Genomic DNA, 22,767 nt, shown 5'->3' with positions numbered 1-22,767 from the left:
AAAGGATTTGCCCATGCCATGTTTAAGGGCGGTGGGCATGAGTGAATACCTCAGGGTACCGTATATGCTTGTTGATTTAAGAAATGGTTACCAGTGACTGAATTGCTACGGTGGCCTTGAAAAGACTAATGAAAGCCCAAACGTTTTAGAAAACTCATGAGTTTTCCCGCGATTCAAGTATTATGCAATAATTTTTACTTTCTGAACTTTGGGGAAACAACAATAATGGCTCGAATTCTACGGAAATATCGAGGTATATTGGTTAGGCTTTAATTTCGACATAAAACAGCCGTGGGAAGATATTGCCTTTGGCACGGTCTGGTTCGCCGATTATTTTCCCCGCATCTCATAAAACGCGCTGCCGAGTTAAAATCCTGACAATTGTGTACTGAATTGATTTTAGTGAATAAATTAATCAACCCCAAACAGGTGACAGCGGTGGTTAGCGCTGGACCAACCAACACGGGCAAGACTGGCTTGTTTTCCCGGTTTTGCATTTGGAAACCTCGCCTAATCAACATGTCATCATGTAAGTGGAAATTTCTTGGAATAATCCCAAATCGCAAGCGCATTTTCCTAGACGACAGGGAAATCCTTCACTAACATGACTAACGTTTAAGACCATCTAAAAACCAGTGAGTTTGAATTTCTTTGGGAGAGGGGGTGTAGCTAGGCTAGTATGTTCGAAACTGTTACGACACGTATAGGCCTTTTTAAGTATATGCCACATTTTGAGGGAGGAGGCGCAAATCTCGGTAGAAAAAACGAAAGCCGTCTTTTGAGTGGAAAAACTACGTGGACGTGCCCCTGGACCTTGATTGTAAAACGCCATTCGGGCGGGATTTGTTTCCCATATTTTGAGTATTCAGCGCCTCAGAATAGTGTTCTTAATTGATGGTGCTATATAAATGCCTATTATTATTATTAAGATGAAAATATTAGGATTCCGGCCCCCAGGCCTTAGTAATCAAATGATTTATCCGCACTCAGTTACCACTGCACATACATCAACATGATCATTTAAAAGAATCAGGAAGATTCCTTCAAATTTTTTGAACATTGCTATCCAGTCAGAGGTTACTAAGTTTGGATTGCATGGAGGTGCACTGAAGATATTACAAGCTCAAACACTTAGAAATTGACTGTTAAACCGAGAATTTATTTCAACTGCAAATCTACTTAAGCATTTAAGGTGATTCTAAATTGTTTTGAAGACTGAAAAGTGCAACTTTTCTAGGGCCTGCATTTCATTTTAAGAAAAAGGTCACCTTGTTATGAATCATTTTATTTTTGGGATATTATCAAGTATGCTTAATTTTGTATTAAACTTCAAAGTTACAGTAGTACATGGTATATACATATTTGTACCGGTATGCCAGGGGTTTTTATTTAGAGACCACTCAAATTTGAGACAGTCTTTCTGGCCTAAACTGCAAATATACATCGCAGGATCATGTCACAGAGAAGAAATGCACAATGCAACATTTTGTGAGAGTCTTTATTTCTGGTGTATATCAAAGTGGAAGGCAAATGTTGCTTGCTGGGCATTGCCATGGTGGTACACGGTGAAACGGTCGTGCTCATCAACTGGCTAAGGCTCCGCCCCTCCATGAGTTGATGCCCCCGCCCTGGTATCGGGAAAGACAACAAAGTCAACATGTTGAAGTGCTTAGAATTGGTCTTTGTAGGATTTTCTGGACTCTTTTGCTGGTCATTTAGTTTACAAAGCAAAGAATTGTTGTACATGTAACGAGTTTGAAAGTTGCTGAATGGCACTATTAGTTTGTGTTGTTAGAATCAAAGTAAAATGTAACTAGACTTCATAGGGAAAAAGAAGGAAGACAGGGACGAGACATTATTTCCAATTGATTTAAACTCAAGTATTTAAATTGAAGGTTTGCATGGCTGCCATCTTGCATTCCAGTGCTTTTGTTCCATGGGGTATGCACAAAGCAGGTTTCCCTATGGAACAAAAGGACTGCCCTGCAAGATGGCTACTACGCAAAGCCTTTATACGCAAATGTACATACCTGAGCCATTGCCTGTGGGTCTTTATCTGCATCTGAACTAATAATCTTGCCTTTGTGTGATTCACCAGAAAATAGCCCCCTCTTAGCCAGTAGTGTGTGCCTCACATCACAGTCCTACATGTATGGCTGCTACTGGGAAGAGAAAAAGAGAAATGATCAAAACGAAAGAAGTTTTCAAGTCAGAAGACTTCCTTGGAAAAACTTGGCCAGGGTTCACATAGCTCTGCATTTTGCTAAGCTTGATTTGAGCCGATGACCTGTGAAAAGACCCCCACCCTGCACAATCAAAACATGCTAACCACCCTGGGAGAGTACTTAACTGAAACAAGAATTCCACTTCAATCCATCCGAGCGGGACCAAAAGAGGGGGCCGTTTTCCTCAATAGTTGCTCATCCACTGGTGGCATGATTATGCCTCATGGTCGTGTCTTTACAACAAGAATGCCATTTAGTTTGAAAACTCACACTACATGTAGGCATGGTTCATTTCTCCTGATCAGAGGCTCCGGTGGCGGAACCGGGGGGGGGGTCCCCTTCCCTCACTCCTGAAAAGGTAGTTATCTTGCCCCTACCAGCCCTCGGAGGTACATGTACATTGCAACTTTATAATTGTGACCCACCATCCCCAAACCAGGCTGAAGTCGGTATTTGTGATGTTGGACAATTCCTCTCCTTCAGCTTTTTTTTTCACACTTTAAAGAGATCCATGTTTTAATCGAAATTCTGTCTGCAGAAAGCTTCGGACTGGTAGGGATAGCTGTGAAACTGCTGTGAAAATCTGAACAGTGGAAGTTCCACTATTTTAGGGTTATGAAGTTGGGGACGGTGAGTCACTTTTGTACTCTTTTCAGTCTAATGGGCGGGGCTTGCCCCCTGTTAAAACCATTCCACTGCTGCTGATCAGCAGGCTTCTGCTCAAAACTAAAGCGAATAATTCCCTTAACCCTAACAGCCCTGAATCCTCCAATTTTAATATAATTTTGCACACACCCTAGGGAGTTAGGGCTAAATGCCGCAATAAACCAACAATTTTATTTCTACAAATGTGACCCGCTCTGCGAAAAAGGGTATTAATGGATACTGTGGTATTTCACACTGAGGGCTTTTAGGACAGAGTGATTTTTTACTTCTTGGTTTATTAGCTTCTATTATATCAGCACATTCACAATTCATACAAGAAACCTAACTGTTGCTGTGGGTATCAAGAGACTTCCTTCTTGGCTGATTTCTTTTTCCACTTCCTGTGTTTAAAGGGCTTTATCTCTGAAAGCAATTCTGCTGATGTGTATGATATGATTATGCAAATATGTCTCCAGATTGCAAAGTGCCTCAGAGTTCAAACCAACATCAAATTACAGCTTATAATGTAACCACTTCAACTGTGTATGTACCTCATTTGAAAAAAAAAAAGGCCCATCATACCCATTTTTGTGGAGCCGGTCACAAATACATATGACAGTACAGCGCCTTGAGCAACAGTTGTGATTGAGGTGTGCACTTCAATGCCATTAAACGGTGAATGTAAAAATGCATTCTTCTTATTATTGTTAAAACATTTCTCAGGATGGTTCACTTAAACAGGCAAACTTTAACTGTTTTAAGTTTGCTTGTTCATGTAAAAAGCAATAATTGGTTGTTTTATCTTGGTCTGGACTCTTGTAGATGGGGAGGTCTTATGCATGTTCATAGCTGTAAGAAACGGTTACCTGACCTACATGTACATGTAACTGAACATGCAGGTCTTGTTCCCCGGATTCTGTTTGAGTTCTTCTGCTTCTCTTGCAACATTAAAGACAATAGTCTTTGTTTGTGTAGTCTCCAATGAATCTTGACATCGGGGGCTCTTGTGCATGTTATGTACGTGCGGTCTTGTCCCCCATTCTGTTCTTGTGTTGTTCTGCCTTCTTAGGATGTGCTGAAAGGGTGAAACAAAAGTAAATTACTTGAGCAATGGGGCACGGAGGTATTCAGGGTTAAAGGAAGGAGACTTCCGGTGGTTTGATGTATGAATTTTTTTTTTTTATTGTTAATGGTTTGTAAAAAAACTAAATGTATCACTGTAGATTTTGGTTAACGGCTACCAGGCTCGTTCAATGGCTGTATGGGGAATGATCTGAAAATGCAGTCACCCAAAACAGGTATAATTAGCCTGTTTCTTTTTAGCGAAATGCAAATTCTTTTTTTTGCATGTACACGTACATGTACAGTGTACATGTACTTCATTGTCTTTCAGTGTTCATTTTCAATTTTGCTGAGGTTCAAGTTTGTTCCTTTCTTCTCTCAACCCCGATAGGTTCGCTGTTCATGAATCTTCTCATTAACCCGCCTAGCTACGTGTATCTCGAGGAGTATCAAGCTCTCTCTTATACTTAGGTGTACATATAAAGTCCGTTGATCTTTAAGCAGTGAGCTTCAATGACCTCTCTGCTCCATTTTTCCCGTGAGAATTTTTAAAAAGATGTAAGTTCTAGGCTTCCATGCGAATTGACATGTTGATCCAAGCATTGGGGGAGGGGAATCACCATCTTCAAAGTAAAAGAAATCCTTTTTACAGTGTCAGGCAACAGAGGACCATGGGAGGGTTATACATGTCATCCCACAACACGAGGTTCATTGGCATTTTAGTACACCCTATCCACCTCATGAACGAATGTCGAGCTTTTATTCCAAATATGTTAGAGCCACGCACCTATCTGCCTGTACAACAGAGCCTGAAAGTTGACCCCGACATGCCCGATGACACGCCCGGAACCCTTGGATAGGAAAAATAACGCGCAAAGATTTTAGAAATTGTAATATTTTTTCGTTTAGTTTCTTCTTTAAAAATTCAACTTGGAAAAAGGGCTTCGAAAAATATTTGTTAGTATATCAATTTACAGAAACTGAAAAATTACCTGACCTTAAAGAGAAATATCCTGCCAAGAGTTGACCCATCACTTCCGAAACTCTAAAATAAATGAAGAACAGTGCAATACAGCAGTCTCGTACGCAAATTAATATTTACGTTTTGAAATTTTATGATAGTCTGTGGGTAAAACCAAAAACAAAACAGATCAAAATATTTTAAATATCTTAATAATTTATAAAGTAACAAAAATAAAGCAATATTCTACTTTTACGAAAGATTCTGATATTTTATCTGACCTTTGCTGACAACAACTGCGTGATGTCAACTCAACGGAATTTGCAGCTGGAACCCATCGACTGCAGGTAGGTAAATCTTTGCAAGGGTGTAGGCCAGGCTACAATCTCGTTTTCAAGACAGCACGGCGAGTGAAAACGAATGTGCCCGAACAAGGTGACCTAGGTACGATATCGCCGGACGTGAAAGGTCGCTATTAAATTCGTTTTTTACCCATCTCCAGGAGATTTTTCCAAAATGTTAGTTGAGGAAGACAAAGGTAAAATTCCAAAATGAGTGTTTCAGTAAGGAATTATTTTTCCAAAAATTATCGAACGTGATAGGACGGCACAATGTAAAATCCCCATGCACAGGCAGACCGCGCAAGGGTTCCGGAAGCTCGCTGCGTGACCTTTTACTTTCAGGCTCTATTGCTATGACTTTGAACCTGTGGAGTGGGAACCAGTCATTGCGGTCGCTCGTCCCCGCCGCTCTTTCAGACCCTGGAAAGCGCACACGCATGACGTATTTTTGGACAGCACCCATTGGATAGTTGTTTCAAACAAACACGCGGGTGCACTGAATGTACACGCGTTGATTAGGCAGGAACTAACCCAAAATGCTTTGTGCGTCAGTAGCTGGAACGTACTTTTTTGTGAAAGGCTTCTGGGAACGAGCTAAGCCATTGTGCAGTTTTAAATTCGACCTAAAGGGGTTTCCATTTCTTTGGAGGTGCAAACCAAATTTGAATTTTGGAATGGGCTCAATTTATTTGTGATCTAAAATGTAAATACATGTAGCAATGAACGTCCATTAACCAGGACCATCTGGGTATCATTTCTACGTGCATGGGATCAAGTATTCTTGGTCTCATTCCAACAAATCCAAATTGTAGGTCCGTTTCTCATAACGGGGGAGGGAATATTACTTCATATACATGTATGGAACAAGAACTTTTGGGGTTAGTCTTTTTTGGTAAGGAGAGAAGGAAAAAGTTAGTTCGTTTCTATGGACACCTTTGAAAACTATACTGATTTATTTAAGACATTTTTCCCCGAGAAAGTTTTTTTTTATAAATATATAGATGGGCATGGGAATAATTACATTCAGTTTTTAAGTAATATTTTAAACACACTGCATACTGGTATTTCCTATAAATATTCACATACATAAAAGAAAATGTCACTTTATTTGAAATGTTGAAATATTGAGCTGTTGAATGTACGGCCATAATTTGGTTCGCTCTCAAACTCTAGATGTTCTCTGTATTTTGACTGAAATTCGAAGATTTAAGCTGTACTTGCGAGAGAATTGTTGCACCGGCCACGTGGGCTGTGCATCTAGACAAATCCGATGAAACGCCATTCCGAGGGGCCATTTACACTCACGCAGCTGTCTCAACCTACTGCCTATTGGTCAAGGAGGAATTTCACGCGCGCGCACCGCCTGCGTGCGATCAGGATGGCCTCGTGGTAATGGCTTCTAAATTTGGTCGAAGTTTCTAGTACTTGTAAACCGAGCAACGCTACTCGGACAACCGACGCTTCACCGTCCTATACGACACTATACCAAGCGAAGATTTTTGCCTCAAAATCAGCACACGAAGACAGAAAATACTTTTACAAAAAGAGACACCCGCAGGTACATTATAATCCAACTTGAGGAAAGGTACATTTAATATAGCGATGTAATTTTGATTTTTCTAACCACGTTTATACGTGTACATTAAACTATACATAAGAATTCATCTATAGATCCACTATTGCTGCACAACTCTTTCTTGTAGTTTTTGACTTGTGCCACAGCGAATAGGTCAAGGTGAACTTGAAACGTTACACAGTGAAAGTAGGTGTAACGTTGAACAGTGGAGTTTGATTAAATGTAATGAAATAAAATGAATTGCCTTCAAAATCGCCTACCGGATCCTCGACAGTAAATCAATGATATTCTACCAGGTCACCGAATGCGTTACTAAAATGCTTTCTTGACTCTACATGTGATTTTTGATTAGACTACTTTTAATTTCATGACATTTTCCTGTTTTTCACAGCATACAGACCTCTGACCAGCCAATGTGACGAAGGAGTCGAGAGCGCTGAGATGTTTTTCCAGCCTCGGTCGGGGCAGAGCTTGCTATCGGTGAGCTGGTTGCAAGTTTTCATGAGTGGGTTGAAGTTGACACCATCTTTCTGTGGAGTGTTGGTTAGAGAATTCTAGTGCATTGCTACCATCAAAATTTACTACTACTAATCAAAAACTACTTTTTTGTTTGACCAAATTTACACATTTAAGACTTCGTACCCTAAATGTTATGTAGTTAAAGCACTTAAGAAAGTTGCACTTCAGTTTCATGCATGATGTTAGATTTTGGAGCATACCAGAAGAGCTCCTTGTTGAAATACGTACCTCCAAGAAGGTAAAGGTTATGTTGAGGTTTGGTCTAGCTTTCTTTTCTGCTCGTTTCTTGTAGATGCCTTCCTTCCCACAGGCTGAAACCACGGTCATCACCTCCCGAAACCAACCCAAGGACTACCAGATGCTGGCCCTGTTCGTCACGCTTTTCTGCTGTCTCCCGCTCGGCATTATGGGATTGATCAAGTCCGGTGAGGTATGGATTTTTCTCGACGTTCTGCCATTGGCTGTTCATCTTATACCAACAGACGTCATATAAAAAAATGTGGATTCGCAACTGAACCCACCGGCAGCTATTTGACCGTGCCCAACATGAAAGCGATGTTTCCTCGCTCCCAAATTTAACTTTTGACGCCTTGCCGATGAATGTGGTTAACAATGGTCTGCAAGCTTTTTTATCACCGTTGTATTCGGCACGGCAAGAAGGTTTCCTGTAAGGCTAATTACACTGTTGCACGGCAAGAAGGTTTCCTGTAAGGCTAATTACACTGTTGTGTTTATCTGAGAAATTTTTCCATTTCATTTTTGATTTTTTTTCACATTCAAATGCCCGAAATAATGTGTTCATTCAAATGCCCGAAATAATGTGTTCTCAAATTTGACATGAAGTACATTATCTCTTCTTCCCTTGTAGGTGAGACGGAGGGCAGTTATTGGGGATTCCTTTGGCGCCCACCAGGCAAGTTATCGCGCTAAGAGTCTGCTTTACGCTGGTCTTGGTGTCGGCCTCTTGCTGTGGATGTGCAGTCTCACTGCGTTTGTCGTCATCGCTGTCCAAGTCTTCAGTGAGAACAAGCTTCCAGACAAAAGCTTCAAGTACCATTTTGTGACGGCCATCGTCCCGATCGGCAAATGAGGAGATAGAGAGAGTTCAATATCTGAGGGACTCGAAGTTGTCCTTTTTGTGAAAATGTATTCATTTGCTCGAATGCGAGTGTAAATTGCTTGAGCTGTGCAAGCGATCACCCACACATGACATTACTTGTTAGGTGGATGTGCTATGACGTTTGTACTTTGATGTCCAGACCTAAAAGGAGGACCTGAATGTTGCCTTTCTGTGCAAGTAATGCTTTTGTTTGTTTGTTTGTTTGTTTTTGTGATGGGTCGAAATAATTCGAGCTTGTTGTTCTTTGCTGAAAGCGTACGTTCTCCATTTGCGTTCGGCCTTGGTCCATTTTGTGCTTTATGTCCCTATGTAAAGACCACCATTTTTGCCGAGTTGAGTTTGTCTGCCAGTTTGTCAGTAGTGCTATTGGTCTGCCAATTAAATTTGTCTGAGGTTGTTCTTGGAGGAAATCTCTTCATGAATACTTCAGCTCTGTATGGTTCCACTTTCGCCCGTACGATAATCTCCACCATTTTCCCCCAGATGTGTTTGTTTGTCTACCTAGCCTCAGCTAGTTCACTCCACTGGAGACGAAAGGCCTCTAGATTTGATCACCTCTTGTCTTGCCCAATCCCTTTACCCTCATGTAGCCATCATCTAACCATCAATCTGTTATTTCACCATCTTCCATTCACACGACCTCCTTTTGATACTAGTCTCCTTTTAGACTAGTCTAGTCGGTTAAATGTGTTAAAATTTTCCATCTGTTATCGTATTCCAACTATAGGGTCCAACCTACCTCTATCGTAGATTGCACTTTCCATAAATGCCAGCAAATTGTGATATATCCAACTACTGTCAAGTAATATTGAAGTATCCTTTGCCCATTCCTTTTGTCTCGTAAAGTAAAACAGAATCTATTAAATTATTTGTAAGTTTTTCTAGCTTGCGGTATTCACCAATGAAAGTATTTATTTTTTAAATTTCAATTTTTTGTTACAGTGCATACCACCGTTTATATCCAGCAAGAAATGAGACCGAGGGGTACCCCACCAACATGTGCAATCGCTATACACACACGAGACTATTGTTATCTAGCACATCCCCCTAAATGTCTGAAAAGAATTCTTCAGATTCCAGTGAGACAATGACCAACACAAAGCTGGGGGGGGGGTTCTCTCCGTCTCATATCTCGCTTCTTTATGCCACCGTTACAAAGTGCAATAATTTGATACTTTGCCAATTTTGTTTGAATTAAACGGGTCATTGGTCAATTCCGATTCGTTCACAGAGCGACATTTTACTGAATTTGATAGAGTTTCTTGCCATTTTAAAGTAAACATTCGCCCATTCCAAGGTCACTCAGTGTTAGCCCTCTGAAAGATTCAAAATTCAACGCAAGGGTGTCAACAGAAAAGGGTGCTTGGTACGTTTATGGGCTGAGCCGCAATTAACTAAAAACTAACAATAGAAAACGCATTAAGGACAGCATTCAGCTTGCAACCTACTTCTGCTCTGCAAATATCTTTCTTTTCAGCGTAGATCTCTGTGAAATTGGTCACTCGTTTTGCTCAATTTTGATGGATCCGGAATTTGCTTACCTTGTACCCTTAGCAGACAACACGTCCCCAAAACCAAATTACTTGTAAGTTGTACCAGTCACTGACAGTTATGACACATACGTGTGGAACAGTTTGGCTGGAGATTGTTTTCCTGAGCATAAATTATCTGATCTAAGTATTCAGGAAGTACCAGCTGGTTAATATCTTTTCAACAATATTAGACTGTTGTCAGAATTAGGGCTTTTTAAAAAACTTGGCCATACGTTTGAGATTGAGGAGAGAGGCTGCATTAAAATAATAGAAAAAAAAGAAAACTTGCCAGCAAGTAAAGCTTATGCATATCAGAGTGTTTTCAGCGGTTAATTACAGTTGCCAAAATGTAAGATTTTCAGTACTGTATGCAGTCAATGTACGGTACAATTGAGAGACAATATTCTTTGGTGGATTTCTGATCTGATATTTTTACTCCTTCAAAACATATAATGAAGACGTGGACTGAGTTTATTACACCGCCAAGCCAGATTATTGTTATTTAATTGATCTTTAAAATATGACAGCTGTTTGCCAACAAGATCTTAATGTCCTTTACTTAAGCCCTTTTGCATGGCCAACTTGTAAAATTATGAGAGATAAATATTTATTTCATTGTACTTGTAGTTATATTCAAAGCTTTGAAAAACGACGGAAGTATTGATAAAATAATGTGATGTCCGCTGTAGTAGTTTAATTTATTATGGAAATATTCCTTATAAAAGGTATTCATTATTCCTGTTTTAGTCATAAATTAAAAGCTACAGGAAGGAAGAAAATATCCAGATAGGCCTCCAAAGTATTCTCTTTTATTTAAGAACCACTGCAAGTGTTGAACCAATAGCTATGTGGAATCTTTTTTCAGAAAGTGGACAAATCGAGGGCTACTGTTTGCCGCTATGGTGTACATGTACATATTTGATGTTTGTACTAATTGTCTATTCAAGAAACATTTTAAGAAACGTGCGAATGTTTTCAAAGAAAGTGTAATAATAAAGAGCAAACTACTTGTCAATATCTGTTGGCTCTGTGCATCTTTGTGCTTTTATTTTTATTTTGTGGAAATTCAAATAAATGTACATGTAGTCTTGTCTGTTGACTTCTAAGAAGTTTCTAACGAGAAAGTCACGATTGTCATGAGAATATTCCGTGGAAAATGTCCTTTCTGAATAATATTTAAGCAATAAATATTATATAATAATATTTAAGAAATATTCACTCCAATTGCAGAAAAAAAAGTCTTTCAATCATGATCTTCGATGCATTTCAAAGATGGGAATCGCGGTCGAAAAAAATTAAAATTCCCCTGAAGGTTTTCTGTTGAACCTGGGTTATGTTAGGTACTATGTTGGCTGTTTCACAGACTGTTTTTTATTTTCCAGAGGATTTGATGGTGAGTACCATGAGGAAAAGTAATTATCTATTAAATAATGGAGAATCCCGAGGAAAACATTTAAGAAAAATCGTGTAAAACATTGATCGATTAGCCTTGTATTGTATACAAATATTTTCTCAACTAATTTTCAACTGATTAGTGCGGGCGCCCCCATGCGACGACTGAATTACTTTATATGGCGCCCTCTATAGGACTGTGCATCTTCAGCATCATATTAACTTTGTTCATCCATACTGCCCTTAGGTGCTAAGATCGACATTAGTGCAACATCAATGACGTGCATACATTGGAAAGAACGATCTGAAAGTTTTGTGTTTTGATTCCATCGATTAGTAAGGGCGCCCGCTATGATTTATATGTTGACAGAAATTTATTACTTTCCACTATAGCGCCCTCCGGTGTCTGAACCGTTACTTCGGTCGAATTCGAGCAACCTTAGTCCAGTTCTCTGCTCAAAGATTCCCTGGCGACTCTTGATAAAAAATCTTAGGTCAGGCATCACCCACGGAAATAGATATGACGCAATTAAAGGGTCAGGGGTCACAAGTTGAGAGCCCGGGTGTTCCGATTTCATTACAGTGGTGCACCCTCTATGTGTGGCATTTGCCAGTTGTCGCTAGGTCCTGATTCTTCCTATATTCGACAATTTACATTCAACATTACAGCCTGTCTACCCAGCCGGGAATAACCGAACACCAACGGCACCATCCGAATATGCCAAATATAGATGAGACGATTTCGGAATATTTGGCCAATTCTGGAAAACTGGAGGAATTCCTCCAGTCTTGGTCACGTGGACATTGGATCATACAGGACCCTTGATTCGTAGGGTAGTCACAATTATCGGGACTGGTATCCAGAGTAGTCTCCTTGAAAATGATTTTGCTTTCTAAATAGAAAAAAATCAGCCCAGTCATCCAAACATTAACTCTCGAAGAATCTACCAGCTAGGACGCCGCCATGTTTAATACTTGCCACTATATATACCAGCGGCTGTGCGTTGCCGACGTTCGAGCGGCCGACCCACGAACAACAAATCCAGCTGTTCGCGAACGTACACGAAAACAAGCCGCCAGAACTCAGTCTTAATTCACTCGTTGTCTGTACCTCTAAAACACTACTGGGACTGGCTAATAGCTTCAGGATGAATTAATTTAATTCGAAGATAATGAACTATTTTCTTTTGCTCCGGAACGCCATTGATTTGTAAGGGCGCCCCCAATTGTTTAATTGACTACTGCCCCTGAGGCGCCCTCTATTTTCGGGCCCGTTGTTGCCCTCTTCAGTCTCGTATTGAGTTAAACAGTAGTCTCCAAAGAAACGTATGCACGTATTTTATAAACAGCGCCAGGCGCAATTTATGAAAGACCCAGACCCAACTGCGAGATGCACTGAGAATTTTCCCTGTCTTCACATGCAATTCCATCAATAAATGAAATTAGGAAAAGTTACAATATCGTAACAAGCCCATGTTTGAATCTCTCTAAACAACTTCGCATTACGTTACAGGCCTGTGAAACCCACGCGGCGAGCCTTCTGGAGAATTTTTGTTCAGTGTGTAATACTTTTCGGCACCTCGACACCGATTTCTTAAAATCTGACAAACCCTTATCGTGCAACGCCAATTTTTGCGAGACATACTGACTCGCACTAGCTGACTCGCGGGAGCCAATGGACTTAAAAAGTTATTGAAACAACAGAACTGTGGCTCCAACCGATTGGAAAATTCAGATTTAAACTGGTTATAATTGTCTTTACATGTATTCCAATTTTCAAATCGGCTCTGAAATGGTTTGTATATAAACTCCAATTCTTTAAGGTCAACATGAAACATAGTTATTGTAATCAACACACAATGTTTACACTGACAACTTCGAACTCCAGAGGTCGAATAGATGTCCTTTATTTACACAGTATACAACATGCTTCGAATTAAGTATTACGTTAATTTCATCTCATTTACAACAAAGATACATTTATTCATTAAATTGGATTTGTCGACAAAATATGTAATTACAGGTTATTTTTAATACAATTTTATTTTATATTTTCTATTTATATTGTTTACATATTCCGAGTAGCATATTTTATAATCTTATTTCACTTTAATGTTCAGGTATGTGCCAGACAAGAATTCACCTTTATGGAGGACATTCAAAAGTTTTGGTAAAACAAGTGCAACGTTAACAACCAACATGGCCGAGGTTTCGGTATAAAGCAAATTTTAAGTCCGCCCGCCAGTGGAGGAAACCCCTGTGCCAAATGCCAAGCAAGCCAGCAAAAGTGTTTTACCATTATTACGATTCATAATTAATATTGACGATCCAATCACAGCTTCAACAGTCTGGGTTACTGCATACATGCTTCTCCTTAATCTTCTTTATTATGAAGAAAGGGGGGGTGAATGTCAGTAATTTGTGAACTTTGAGAGTCTTTTACATGAGTCTTCACTCCGCTGCGTGGTAGAATATCGCAGGTAGAATAATATTATTTTGTACTCGAAGTTTCTGAAATATTACTGTACATTCTTAATATGAATTGTAATATGTACATAAATGTTATATACAATATTTAAGGCATCTTTCCTCTCCTATGATAGACCATTCCAAAAACTTGCTTATTCACAAATAGGCCTACTCTAGATGTATACTGCGCGGCACTATGCATTTAGTTTATATGCCACAGGGTGCTTCGAGACGTCTATATATACGGTGTGAATCTCGCCAGAAAAAAATATATTCCTTTCTTTATTTGGTCCATATTGGTCATGCTCATCAATGCCCAACTGCCTCTTTTGTATTATACAGCGCGCAAGCAAATTTCTCAATTTCACGTTAAATTCTTAATGCGAGAATCTCGTGCCAAATATTGTTCTTATTTATTTATTTATTTATTCTTATTTGTTTTTATTCCACCAGTAAAAGTTCAACAGAGACCAAACAGATCAACGCATCATTAAATATCAATTGGCCTCACGTTCAATTTGCAGGTAAAAATACTGCTTATTGTTCCCCCTAGCCAATGGTTGGCTATGTAACAGCTCGGTGTATCAAGAACACTGTGAAAACATTTACCAAAATAAGTATCAGCGCCTCATCGGTATGGTGACTAGGATAAGTACATTTTACAAATAAATTTTCTCATTATTATAATTGTTATTAAGGTGAGACCATGCAAACGAATGCATTCGCTGCACGGCTTGCTGACGGAAATCGCAAGTTGTATTTTAGTAGTATTGTGTAGACTGAGATCTATGGGAGATCATTGATTTTTCTCACTTAAAGAAGAAATGACTAAACCCAACTTAAAAAAAGTCTCCCGTACATATGTGAAAATAAAACCAGTAAATGGTAGCTTCATATTTGTCAGACATAGGCCTATATTTACTGAGTTAAGACCGGTTCATACTTAGCGCGAAAGCGAATGCAAACGTACATTTGTGACGTCAGATGACGTACTCGCGCTGCAAATTCGTGAAAGAAACATGTTTCAAAGCAAACGAGATTTCGCCGCAAAGTTGTCGTGACGTCAAATTCGCTTCGCGGTACCATTCGCCTGAAGTATCAACGCGCCTTTAAATTGTCCCTTACTAGATATGGGTGTCGAGCAAGACAAAAGAAACTCTTCTTACATGAGCACAAAGTTTTCCCTGCTCAGATAAATAATTATCACGCATATGGTGTTACCTAACCAGAAGAGTGATATATATTTGATCATATTGGTAGGCACGTGACTTAAAACGCTCTGTTTATTGGGCAAGAGTTGGCGGGACGCCGATGACGTCACGTCTCAGATGGTGCAACACTTTTTCTTGGATGGAGCGAAGATGATTTGCTCATTGAGTTCCACGGTGTATACCCTGCTTACGGTGTCGTCCTCTCGTTTTTGGAGTTCCCTACAGAAGTAATATGGTTTACAATTTTACAATTAGGGAAAGATTAAGGGTTATTTGGAATTATCCTGACAGTCTTGTCTTCGACTGGAAAAGAGTCAATGTAATAACATACCAAACCTAAGCGTTAGGGTTAAACACAAGAAGAGTCTACCGATCCACTCGGTGCAATCAAGTTTCTGAAACTTCTTTAAGCGACAGTACGTTGGCAACAATTGCTGAAACAATTCACAATGGGAACAACATTGGGTGGAAACAGGTTTTTCAAATTCGAATCCAAACTCTTCCAAAGGTAACTGGAACAGTGAGCAGAACCCTTCATTGTCGTTGAAGTCCCGGCTTATCTCACACCTCTGTCAACTGCCTAAAACAGTCTTTTCAAATGCATGGACATGCAGCACAAACGAACTCAGTGAGAACAAAGATTTAACAAGCTACTGAGACCTATGAGCCCTTGGGGTCTTCTCAGAATTGTGAGACGGATAAAATGATCAAAGATTGAGTTAAACTTCAGAATTGAGATCAAGAATTTTAAAGAAATGACTGTAATGAAGGTTTGCCAAAACATTTCTTTTGTCTGTAAGCTTGCTAGACGGACACGGCAACCATGAATCTAATCAATGGCATGTCTTCAAGGATACAGAAGTCAAGGAAACTGAGTAGGGTGTGTTGACTGGTGACTAGATATTGTGAACTAATGACCAATCAAAAAAAACCCCCAATAAACAGAACACAGCTGACATTGTTTTCTGGAAAAAATTACACCATAACCTTCAGAGTTTTGGAGTTCAAAGTTGAACTTGACACCATTATTACGGTAGATCAAGACGTTTTATCCCTACGTCACAACAGTTTACCTGCAGGTCTCCACGGAAAATTAACAGCACCCACAACGTTCTCACCTAGCTAATTTTCCAAGTGTCTCGAAGATGTTGTACCCCGTTTTCGAACTCGCTTCAATGAACAAGGCACCGTTCTCCTAGAAACGAAAACAGGGCCATTTTGTTGATAAGATGATGTGAAATGTTCGTAAAGTCTTTTAGTTTTGCTAGTTAAGTTACATATCACAACAAGTTCAGTTAATCAATAATCTCAGTCAACCAGGTAGTTCTCTTAATTCCACCGGGATTTACTTTGATTTAAGTTTCCATGTATCACATCTGTATCATCGGCCCGTGACAATTCAACTCCGTCACAGGTCAGGAATGGGCCTCGAGCTCGACCAAGAGAGGGCGCTAGTTTCTTAGCAACGGAGGTTTCGTTTAGTCGGAACTGAACTTAGCAGGTTCACGAACGACTAGGAAATGCACGTTTCACTTTGGCGTCGCTACCAACAAAATAAACACACCCGACCTACATGGCTCTTTTCAACCGACGAGGGGGTGCTTCTGCTTAAGGCGAATAGTTGCCGCCACAAGATCAGACAGCGTAATGATGGATCTCAGCTTGAATGTGATGCGTAGCTTCTCAACAAAATACAAGTCCAGTCGGTCAGACTCAACTACTTGCGTGATCACATCACAGCTTGTTCGATCTCTCCAAAAGAGGTTGAAATTGAGATGGGGATTGATGGAATTTATACCTGCGCGCAGTTGTAAGCCAATTCCTTAGGAACCTCCCGGTCATATTCAGCCAAATCCTCCTTGTGTCCGACGAGCATGATGGTGGCTGCATCGTCAACCTCCTGAGCATGCAACGACAGAAACAAGACAAAATCTTCAGTTCTATAACTCAGATGGCTGGACATGCCGATATTTATAAGTAAGCGATTTATGTGGTTTTCGCACATTAGGTAAGAAAAAAAAAGTCTTTTTGTAGTTGACTGGAATGTGGTACAAGTCTTTGTACAAATACTTTGTTACTGTTTATAATCTATGTGATCAAAATGGTAGACATGACCAACAATACGAAGACCAACGAACCAGCTGTGACTAATGGTCATCAGCAAAGTGCTTGAACGAGATTTGACCTTGATTTAAAGTCACGTACGCCAATTTCATAGCTTATCTCATAGCTGTAAAAAAGCTTGAATTACATTAAGTCTGGCATCAGTTAGCTAACTAGAAAGCAAGCCAGCTAGGCAGCCTTCAAGCCAGCCAAACAAAAAGCAAGCCTGGTAGCTGGCCAGCCAGCCAGTCAGCCAGGCAGCCAACAAGTCAGCTAGCTAGCCACCAAGCCAGCCAACCAGCCATTAAGCCAACTAGCCAGCCAGCAAGTACGCCAACCAGCCAGCCAGCTGGCCAAAAAACCAGATAGCTAGCCAGCCAACAAGCCAGCAAGCCTGCTAGCCGGCCAGCAAGCCAACCAGCCAGCCAGCTGGCCAGTCAGCCAGGCTACCAACCAGTGAACCAGCCAACCAGCCAACCAACAAGCAAGCCTTGGTCGGCTGGCCAATACAAATTGCTGCTGAAGATGAAACTCACCCTGATACTCGCAATCCAACTCTTGACACTCAGAAAGGATTTCTCACAGGACAGATCATACAGAAGCAGAACGCCGTCCGCCTTCCTGAAGTACGCATGTGGAATACTACGGAATCTTGACGGCGAAAAAAAGACAAAAAATGTTTTTTTTTTATCCTGGCAAGCCTAGAAGTGAGATTTCAGTTCTCCTGAAGACAAATTGGGCATACTGAACGACAGACCGAGTGTTATTTATCGGTTGCATAAAAACGTCAACGAACCCTAAATATTGAAACGATATAATTACGCTAACGCTCCTTTTCTGAACTTGTCTCAGAAAGTCTATGTCACTTTGGTAACTCTAGTATGTTTTCCATCTGAACGCAGACAAAACTCCCCTTGGCTCGATAACTGTGTGAAATCAATTCACAGGCACCACTGCAGGCAAGCTTCCCCTAGCAACAAAGAGGAGAATTTCTTTTCTGCACAGAGACTATAGACGGAGTTGAATACTCTGATCTCACCGTTCCTGGCCTGCTGTGTCCCAAATTTGTAACGACACGACGGAGTTATCCAGTACTAGGGACTTCATGTGAAATCCGATTTCTGGGTAAAAAAAACACAATGCTAAGTGCTGAATATAAACCTCTATACTGTAAAGCAGAAACACATTATAAATTCGCCTTGGTATTATTATGATGATGATTTATTTGACCAAAACAACAAAATTAGAGTTGTACATAAAAGCAAAGCAAGGAAAATAAAAAGTTTCGTTAATTTTAAACATGTAACCGTTTAAAATTAACCTTTTTAGAAATAAGCATGTTTCGGTGTTCCGAAAGTGTCACTACCCGACAAACATGTTTTTGTCTTGTTATAAACAGCGAATTATTATTACATCGACACGTATTTGTTAAAGAAATAAAGACCATAAAGTTCAGCTTCGGATTCTGAACGCCATGACACGTTCATAAAGTGTGGGTAGGAAGGCGTGCAAAAGGCGTTAAAATATTAACACTGTCTTGTTTCCACAGTTTATCCGCTCGGAGCAGGAACAAAAGAGGGCGTGTTTTGAAACGAAATTGACAGTCCTTTGGCACTCATGCACCGCATAGGTGCATAAGTTTATGAGTGTTTGACGCAGAGCACGCCGAGTACGCGCAACGATATTAGTCTAGGACGTGTGGTCTTCGCGTGCACGCCGAACGCGTGCTAGAGCCCCGTTGGAAAACTAAGTACCTGTTGCCTTTCTTTCGCCGGTGAGGGTGCACTTCAGCTCAGGGCGGATTCTAAGAACAAAATTAACACCCTGATTGTTCAAGTCTAATCGTTCGTTTCCTGCTAACATTTTTAGGAGATGAAACAGCTGCGCAAGTCGAACTTACCGATGGTGACCTGCGGGTTGTCTGAGAAAGTGTTGTGGCAGAAGCGCTGTAGGAAGCTCGTCTTTCCAACGCCCGAATCACCGCACATGACGACCTTGAAACAGCGGTCTGGCGTCCGCAGCTGAAGAAACTGCCCAGACATGAAATAAATGCCAAAGTTACAAAGCACAACTTGACAAAGCTTTTTGTCATGTCCAAAGATAAGAGGAACAATATACATCATTCCAAAGTTTATTTCGAAATTAAGAAGCACATCATGTAACAATTAGAAATCCTTCATATGTGTTTGAAATATCGTGCATTTTAACAGCATCACAATGTTGCATGAATTTTTTTCAGATAATCTGATAAACCCTGTTACGATATGAATCTTAGGTTTAATATTCACCAGCAACATTTTCTGTAAAGTTTTGTAGTAATAAAATACAATCAGTAAAATACGTCACACAGAGCAATTTTGTGGAAATACCTAAGAATGCCTTTGAAGCAAAGAGGAAAACCTGGTTAAAGCTTGATGTACGACTCGTGCAAACCACGTAAGCAACAGACATGCAAATCAAAATTAAGCAAATACAGCCGATTCACAACAGTGCGCCCCCAAGAGTCTGCAACGCGTTGCCCAATCACAACACGCGAAATTTGGAGACCCTTTCCGAACGCGCATTTAGTCGACAGATTTCGCGCATTGTGATTGGCCAACGCGTTGCAAACTCTTGGTGGTGCACTTTTGTGAATCGCCTCCATTTTAATAGCAAAAGAAATAAACAGCGTTTCTTACATCTGGCTCTGTTACCTGCATTTGCTGGTCGCATTCACAGTCGCTGTAGCTGCTGACGCGGCTCATTTGCATCACGCCAACCCTCCTTGGACGAACCTCGTAGTTATCTTCCACCAGGTTCTCGTACTTCTCCCTGTAAAACATATTAGACGGCTTGAGGAAGATGCTACTAGGAACAAAATGCGTGGTCATATTCACATACATTGAGCAAGGATTAGAAAACTTTGACCATGGCACAAAAACATTCAGTAAATGAAGCTATTTACATGCTCCAGTCACAGAGTTGTGACATCTTCTGATTAGAAATCATTTTGCCTCCAAAGTTGGCCATAGAAACTCAACTCTGGAGGCAGGATTTTTTCATGCAGTCCTCAATCGATTGCGACTAAAGCACTCTCATTTTCATCCTGAATGAAGCCTTAAATTTCTCAATTCTTGAGCGATCAGTAAAAGCACATGATAAAGTATATCCTTCTGTAACTGTTTCCGAAAAAAAGTGACATCAAGCAACGACATTTTCATATAATTATGAAGCTACATGCTAAGGTAGAATCTTAAATATTACAAAAAACGTACCTGAGTTTCTCGAGCTGGAGTTCAAGGCTTTGGCGGTCACGTGACTTTCTTTCTTGTTCTCGTACTACCTCAGCATACTCTCTGATGCGATGATTGAAGGGAATTGAAAATTATTGCTCAATGCCTTAAAGTTGCTCCTTGATATTTGCCAAGAGCAGCAAATCAAAGCTCTGTAGCTCTTGAAAATGATGCAGCAAAAGCAATTTTACTATTTTATGGAGAAGAAATCTCAACTCAAAAAATAATTGAATAGCATAATAAGAACAACATAATTTCTTGAGTGTTTTTTGATGAGATACACTCTGTAATGACTTGAGAGTGCCCAATCATTGCTGTTATGTGTGCGGCCACGTGAAAAAAGTACACTCCGTTACCGTCTCGTTGCATCAAAACCCAATCAACCAGTCTTAGTGTAGATGTTCCCAGAGGGCAACAGTTTTGTATCACTTGGACAGGCTCGAGTAAACCTTTTGTGAGTTCGTTATACTGAATTAAAATAACGAAAATAGCCTCTGAGACAACATGGCGACGCCAGCAATGCATAAAGCTCGATGGTTATTTCCAAAGCAAACTGCATTTTATTTTGTAATGTAGAACAGTGAATTTCAAATAGCTCAACACCTCGTTTAGGTCAACTGCACTTATAATCACCACTTTTTTCAGGTGACCGCTCAAAAATATTACATATTTTACGATAAAATATTTGCAAAGAAGGGTGGCAAAAGGGAGGGAAAGGAGATGAAGCGTAAATGATAATGCAAATCGAGGTAAACTATTTACAATCACTCCCAATTCCATTCCATTTTCCCAAGCCAGTGCTGTTTTGACAAAATCGTCTGTTTCGTAAGCCGTGCATGGAATTTACCTCCAGCTTATTACAATTCCCGCCTGATTTGATGGGTTTGGGTAAGAATCAATGGTTGTCCCGCTGGACTGTCATCTTATATTCACAGTATTATCAAGTGACCAGGAGAGCATTTGACATTTTCCCTACTATTTTCCCAGCAAATCTAAGATTTTTTTGTTCATATATATATCTATAAAAAGACTTTGTATTATACAAACGAGGCCAGTAAATTAAACGGCACTGTGGCATTGTTCGATTTAATCACGTGTGGTTTTGACACCGCCAGCAATCCATATAGTGTTTTGAATAACATTACCTGTTTACCACACTGCTGGTATTTATCCCTCAGAATTTATAGTGCAATAAAAGTTTCTGCTTTTAGACAATCCTATATATGACCGCGTGTTGGTTAAAGCGAAAAAACAAAAATGTCTTGGTTGGGGGCAACAGACTGGATAACGTGGGTGGAAATGGAACTACAAACACATAACAACTGAGGGCGCCATGTGTCCTGGCATCTTGCCCAGAGTGACTTGGCTACGGCTTGCCCTACAGCACATGTCTCTACGGAATTAAGCATTAGCCACTAGCTATCAACTTCCACAGGCACGTGTTACTCCTGGTCGTAAGCAAATCGCCGAGACGTTCGGCCTCACATTAGCACGTTTGAAAGAAAGGAGTGAATTCATCACGCAAGAGAGCACGTTGGCGTGTAGAAATCATGACAAACCTTCACGGTAAATAAGTGTTTGGTTCTTGCATTTTCAAATACTCCAGCGAAGCGAAATGAGTTGAATAACCATTCTTTTCCCCCCGATTTTCTTTGATGTATTTTTGTAAAGAGTTGAATGTAAGGAAGGGACGGAAGGGAACACTTTCCAAGGGCCAAAAATAATGGACACAAAAATATTCGGTGTCGTTTGTTTGAAAATATCGCAACATAAGATAAACTTGCAACTTTGAAATAAAAGCGGTGGCGTGTAAGAACACATATTTTGTGGGAATGAAAACAAAGGGTTACACAAGAGGCATTTTATACGCCACTTTCATTTTCCCTTTTAATAACAGAAAACTGAAGAAAAAAAAAGCATTCGGAAAACATTAAAAAAAGAATTTGCGTTTTACGTGTAAGCACAGTTGAGAAAGAAATTTAGCTGCCTTTTTTATGATCAAACAAAAGATGCGGTTCTTGCATGGTGCTAGTTCTCTGAGCATCTTGGCCGATGGAAAGAGAAGAAAACAGTCGTCGGGGATAGCTACCTTCGGACATACCTCTCGATGAATTCCCTCTCTCGCTCTGTTTCTTCTTGTAGTTGAAGACAGAGCTGTTGGGTTTCATTTAGCCCCGCCAGGGACTGGTCAAGGCGCATGCGCAACTGTGAATTTTCCTTGGGATAAAAACACCAGCCAAACATGGAAATATACAAGTAAATTCTTTTTTACAATTGACGTCGAAGCCAACATTCCGGCAGCACTAAATTCGCAGGCAATATAAGCGATAATGAGCCGA

General features: G+C 40.2%; 2 protein-coding genes across 5 annotated transcripts in view; one reads left to right on the top strand and one right to left on the bottom strand.

Annotated features, from left to right (window-relative positions):
• Nucleotides 1-298: 298 nt before the first annotated feature.
• On the top strand, nt 299-10,998 carry LOC110982338 (proline rich transmembrane protein 1B-like). Its single transcript, XM_022240669.2, has 4 exons — nt 299-529; nt 7,202-7,290; nt 7,622-7,759; nt 8,198-10,998. The coding sequence occupies exons 1-4, from the start codon at nt 520-522 to the stop codon at nt 8,417-8,419; spliced, it is 459 nt and encodes a 152-aa protein (XP_022096361.2). The 5' UTR covers nt 299-519; the 3' UTR covers nt 8,420-10,998.
• Nucleotides 10,999-13,235: 2,237 nt separating this feature from the next.
• LOC110982409 (uncharacterized) overlaps nt 13,236-22,767 on the bottom strand; it is a 44,640-nt gene continuing 35,108 nt past the window's right edge. The window contains exons 9-17 of one of the 4 annotated variants that reach the window (XM_022240779.2): nt 22,518-22,645; nt 20,411-20,491; nt 19,835-19,967; nt 19,057-19,186; nt 18,196-18,277; nt 17,693-17,807; nt 16,852-16,953; nt 16,172-16,248; nt 13,236-15,272 (exon numbers count right to left, since the gene is read on the bottom strand). In XM_022240779.2, the coding sequence (XP_022096471.1) occupies nt 15,167-15,272; nt 16,172-16,248; nt 16,852-16,953; nt 17,693-17,807; nt 18,196-18,277; nt 19,057-19,186; nt 19,835-19,967; nt 20,411-20,491; nt 22,518-22,645 (954 nt within the window). In that variant the 3' untranslated portion in view covers nt 13,236-15,166. The remainder of the gene's footprint in view (nt 15,273-16,171; nt 16,249-16,851; nt 16,954-17,692; nt 17,808-18,195; nt 18,278-19,056; nt 19,187-19,834; nt 19,968-20,410; nt 20,492-22,517; nt 22,646-22,767) is intronic. The other 3 variants (XM_022240780.2, XM_022240781.2, XM_087131250.1) reach the window with 3 other exon arrangements.

Source organism: Acanthaster planci, linkage group LG21 (genome assembly GCF_054643075.1).
Source record: "Acanthaster planci isolate LZ-2023a linkage group LG21, COTS_SCS, whole genome shotgun sequence".
In the NCBI taxonomy this organism is placed as follows: domain Eukaryota; kingdom Metazoa; phylum Echinodermata; class Asteroidea; order Valvatida; family Acanthasteridae; genus Acanthaster; species Acanthaster planci.
Note: the sequence above shows the minus strand (reverse complement) of the source record. Positions and strands in the feature narration are given on the sequence as shown.